The 4,793-nt window shown below is 36.2% G+C and overlaps 1 protein-coding gene across 1 annotated transcript; it reads right to left on the bottom strand.

Annotated features, from left to right (window-relative positions):
* Positions 1-521: 521 nt before the first annotated feature.
* On the bottom strand, positions 522-4,501 carry LOC140809016 (calmodulin-7-like). Its single transcript, XM_073166469.1, has 3 exons — positions 4,272-4,501; positions 3,178-3,547; positions 522-793 (listed from the first exon to the last, which is right to left on the bottom strand). The coding sequence occupies exons 1-3, from the start codon at positions 4,345-4,347 to the stop codon at positions 673-675; spliced, it is 567 nt and encodes a 188-aa protein (XP_073022570.1). The 5' UTR covers positions 4,348-4,501; the 3' UTR covers positions 522-672.
* Between the last annotated feature and the right edge of the window lie 292 nt (positions 4,502-4,793).

Raw genomic sequence — 4,793 nt, 5'->3', positions numbered from 1 at the left:
AATTAATGCGACAGATTTTTGAAAATTGTCGCTAATTTGAAACGGATTTTCCAAATTCAAAATTGCGACGATATTCAATTTTAAAAAAAAAATCATCGCAATTAACGATAGAATTATTTGAAAAACCGTCGATATGTAATTAATGCGACAGTTTTAATATTTCGTCACTATTTTTAGTGACGGGACACGGTTTTCTAAATTCACGTCACTAAATTAGCGACTGAATTTGTTGCACTGTCTATAAACATCAGCGATTTATAGCTTTTTCCAAGCAAACAAAATCAACAGTACTGTAACCTCGATAGTGCAGTAGATCAGTTTGAGGATGGTCGGCTCAACCTGTTGTTGCTCTTGGTCTAACTCATCGGTTCGAGTCTAAATACGTGACCGTGGTTCTTTACAAACCTCTCAAGAGGTAATTCTAATCCATGAATGTGAATGGTGATTTGGTTTAGGTTGCTTTAACAATCATGATGTGGATATGAAAGGTGTAACGTACAGTATTGTTTTCTAGAAGGAAAAATATAAAAACCACTGTTGTTTATTGCCATTATTTATTCTAAACATATACAAGCCCCAGCTCTCTGTTGATACAATATGCATGGTTTTCAGCAGTGAAGATCCTTAATTACAAACTCAGAAAACCACGATTGTGAAGAAGATGACCGATTCTTAGAGGATAGAACATTGTTGAATCATCTCCCACGTCCGCCTTATCTTGCTACCATTGCTCTTTTCATTCGTCGTTCCTTTGAGTTCCCGTCTCCTTGCTTCGATCCTATGCTTTCGCATTCTGCATTAATCAACATTTATTTGGGGGTCAGCTTTTTACTTAGAGTTGTGTGAAAGGATCTTCGACAGTCAAGCTTCATGTTAGTCGTTTGAGTCGTAAGATAAGATGATGAGATATTGTGAATGGAACCATGGGATATCAGCAAATGGTGGATTAAGATGCAGCATAAAAAGTTCACATACAACGCTTAAAAGTCGAAACCCAGGCTCATGTTATTTTACTTATAAAAACTTGCTTCCAGCTCTACCGGTCTTTAGAACACGGTTAGAAGATTTAATTTTTTAAGAAATCAGAACTTGATCTTGCTTTTCCGGTGGAGTGAGTGAGTGATACACACACGAACAAGCCTCAACAACCTATTATTGCAATTCTGAGAACTTCATATGGCTGGCTTCGCAACATTTAGATTGTAAAATCAACTTTGTTTTGACGTTAAAAAGTTGTGAATGGCACGAAAATGTGATATAAAATCAAGAGTGTGTACATGGTAAGGCCGGTAAGTGAAATAATTTGCGAAACGCCATCTGATTTGCAGTATATATCATACAACATACATATAGATGTAATTCACGAAATATAAAGTTCATATTTCAAGAAAATTTATAATAATGTTGTGTTATTTTGACTACACGGAGATGATCCTTATAGCCAAACCCGATTAAATGAAAACGGCATATAAATTAACAAGTGCTTAATTAGAAGCCCGGATGTAGGATTTAAGTCTTTGCAAAACACTGTCCTTTTGGCCCATCAAATTATAGACATTGGAGCCCAGTAATATAAATTTGATAATAGTTCATTCAAAGATTTGAGACGTTAGTAACCATGATAACAATGATGAAGTTTCTGCAAGTTCAATAATAAATTAATATCCACGTCACACTGAAATTGCTATTCTCCAATAACATAATCCAGAAATTCAGAGGAAAGAAATTGCGGCTATCATGTATGAAATAATGAATTTTGGAACTGAAATTTCCGAATGACGGTGGAAAAGGGTAATAAGATGAGTGGCAGTTTGTGAAGGCTGGAGATTCTTGCTAGTACTATTGTACAAAGAAGGAGATCTAAGATACAAAGAATAGGGTCTGAATTGAGTGAAAAATATACAAAAGAAAAATACCAAGATTAGGGATCAAGCATCGGATAACATGTAGATTTCAAAAGGATAAGATGCTGCACTAAAAACTAAAGTAAAAAAGGAGAAAACGAAAACAAAGAAAGCAAGAGCGTATATGTGTACTCTTTCTTCTTTATACATCCAACTAGCGGTTTTAAAAAGATGGGTAAAGGGAGAAGAGTTTTTTTTCCCCTTACTTCTTTAAAGGGTGGAGATGAAACGATTTATATAGTTTTAATATCTCTCTCTTAATGAGAATCAAAAGTAAATATTTGCAAGCATGACACTATAGAATGGACAATTACCAGGATAAGATGACTACAAACATGGGTAGAAACCCCAACGGAGATTCAGATCTCCAATGTAAAATACGAAGTAGAGTGACAGTCGTTTGTTGGCAAGCTGCACAACCAGTATGGCAGCATGAATTGTCTTGGTAAGTAACTCAGTCTACGCCACTATACAAGTGGCATCCTAGAACAAGTTGTTAGTCAGGTGAATAGCTTATCCTAGGATTAATTTGGCTAGATGGACAAAGAATTTGGTGCAGTAAACTGGAAAATACAGAAAACATGAAGCAAATGCACAAGTTCTTTACAGAAAAGTGCATATCGAATCAGGGTCTAAAAGGTAAGCCACAAAATGAGAAGATTGAGACGAGTAGAAGGCAAAGCAATTATAGAGGTCTCAAAGAGCTTACCACACCAAGTGGCTTGAATTTCAGAAAAGATATGGAACAAGGCGAGACAAACTTTGTACTCTTGAAGGGGAAAAAGATATACCTGAACAATGTGAATTTTCAGATTTTTTGTTGTATTTTTGGTCCTCCGACTCTAGCCCTTATGAGAGCAGGTGCTTAAATGTGTCAAGAGACGATCATGAACTAGGGCCTCAAATTATAGCACTAAAGCAGTTACAGCTAGGTAAAAAAAGGTAATATTACAACTAAAAAGAAACAAAGACTAGAGAACATGAATTTGACCATCAACCAATCAGTGACTGGTTAAAGCAAAAGTAAATGCTGTAGCATTAGTTCTAAGTTAGTTTGTAATCTTAAATGTTGAAAGAAAATATTTGAAGACCAAACAACCCAAATACTAAACAAAGAAAAACAAGAAAATACAGAAAGAACAGCATTTAAATAAAAATTTAAAAAGAAAACAAGCGAGCAAGCAGACACAAATCTCATTGAACTTATCTGCCTGTTTCGTGTTTCGGATGATTACACTTTTAAAATTTTAGTTTTGGGTTTTTCAGATCTCACTTGGCCATCATGATCTTCACAAATTCTTCGTAGTTGATCTGCCCATCTCCATCCACGTCAGCCTCACGGATCATCTCATCAACCTCCTCGTCAGTGAGCTTCTCCCCAAGATTTGTCATGACATGGCGAAGTTCAGCGGCAGAAATGAAGCCATTCTGGTCCTTGTCAAAAACTCTGAATGCTTCCTTGAGCTCCTCTTCAGAATCTGTATCCTTCATCTTTCGGGCCATCAGATTAAGGAACTCAGGGAAGTCAATAGTCCCGTTGCCATCAGCATCAACCTCGTTGATCATGTCCTGAAGTTCAGCCTCAGTGGGGTTTTGTCCTAGGGAGCGCATTACAGTCCCGAGCTCCTTGGTAGTGATACAACCTGTCAGGATTTCGCAACAAATTACAGTAAAATGGAAATTATAACAATAATTCAGGAATACAAAATGGGAGAGTCCATAACTAATCTTTTCTAACCATAAGTAATAACCACGACTGAAAAGGACTTGATGTGAAAAATCCAAAGGTTTCCTTGAACAGTCCAATCAAATGGATAACCAAAATCAAGTAACATATATATAACGTAATTCAATGTAAGAGATAAAGCAGTCAAAACAGGAAAACAGGCAGAACACTGATGACAAATAACAAACTTTCGATCTGGAACAACGCCTCATGATCGACAACAGCAGACACACAAAAATACATTTCTTTCTCAACAATTTAACTGATATAACGAGCTAAAACCGAGAGACCTTAGCAATCCAATAAATCCTTCGGCTAATTCCCCCGTAAAGACACAAAACTTCACGACGCGCATATATAATTCGTAAACAGATATATACTGATACTACACACTCACACATAAACACCCCAAAATAACTTGCATCAACATGCACATAAACTCCGCGTAAGATCCACATATCTCGCCCAAAAAATCTCCAACCACAAAGAAGTTCACAAATGCAGAACAAACCAATATCAGCTGAAAATCAATTAACACGGACAGTTTCATAGATCTATACAAACACACAACGAAAACAGAAAAAATACGCCACAATCCACATATACACACACGAAAATCTGCAGGTACTTAAGTTACTGACCGTCGCCATCTTTGTCAAACAGAGAGAACGCTTCCTTGAACTCCGAGATCTGATCGCCCGTCAGCTGTTCCGCCATGTCAGGTTTATTCCACAAAATTCGTTTGAATTTCGAGAAAGAGGGGGTGATGTGTGCGCCAACGACGATTGAAGGTTATTGCTATTTATGTATGGGAGGAAGCAGAATCTGATGCCTTCCTCTTTTTCGACTTTTACTTTTAACATTTTTCTTCTTTTTATTTGTCAAGTTTTCTATTAATTACATTAAAAAAAAACAACCAGATTTATATACTAAAAAGAATAAGTCTACGTGAGATCATCTCACGGATCTTAATCTGTTTAAACGGATCAATTCTACCGATATTCACAATAAAAAGTAATACTCTTAGCATAAAAAAGTAATATTTTTTCATGGATGATCCAAATAAGATATCTGTCTCACAAATACGACCCGTAAAACCGTCTCACACAAGTTTTTGCCTCCTAAAAAATATAAAGCTCGCAATTCTCTCATGTTTATTTTAA

Source organism: Primulina eburnea, chromosome 13, assembly GCF_022965805.1.
Source record: "Primulina eburnea isolate SZY01 chromosome 13, ASM2296580v1, whole genome shotgun sequence".
Classification (NCBI taxonomy): domain Eukaryota; kingdom Viridiplantae; phylum Streptophyta; class Magnoliopsida; order Lamiales; family Gesneriaceae; genus Primulina; species Primulina eburnea.
The sequence above is the reverse complement of the archived record's forward strand: the minus strand, read 5'-3'. Positions and strand labels throughout refer to the sequence as shown.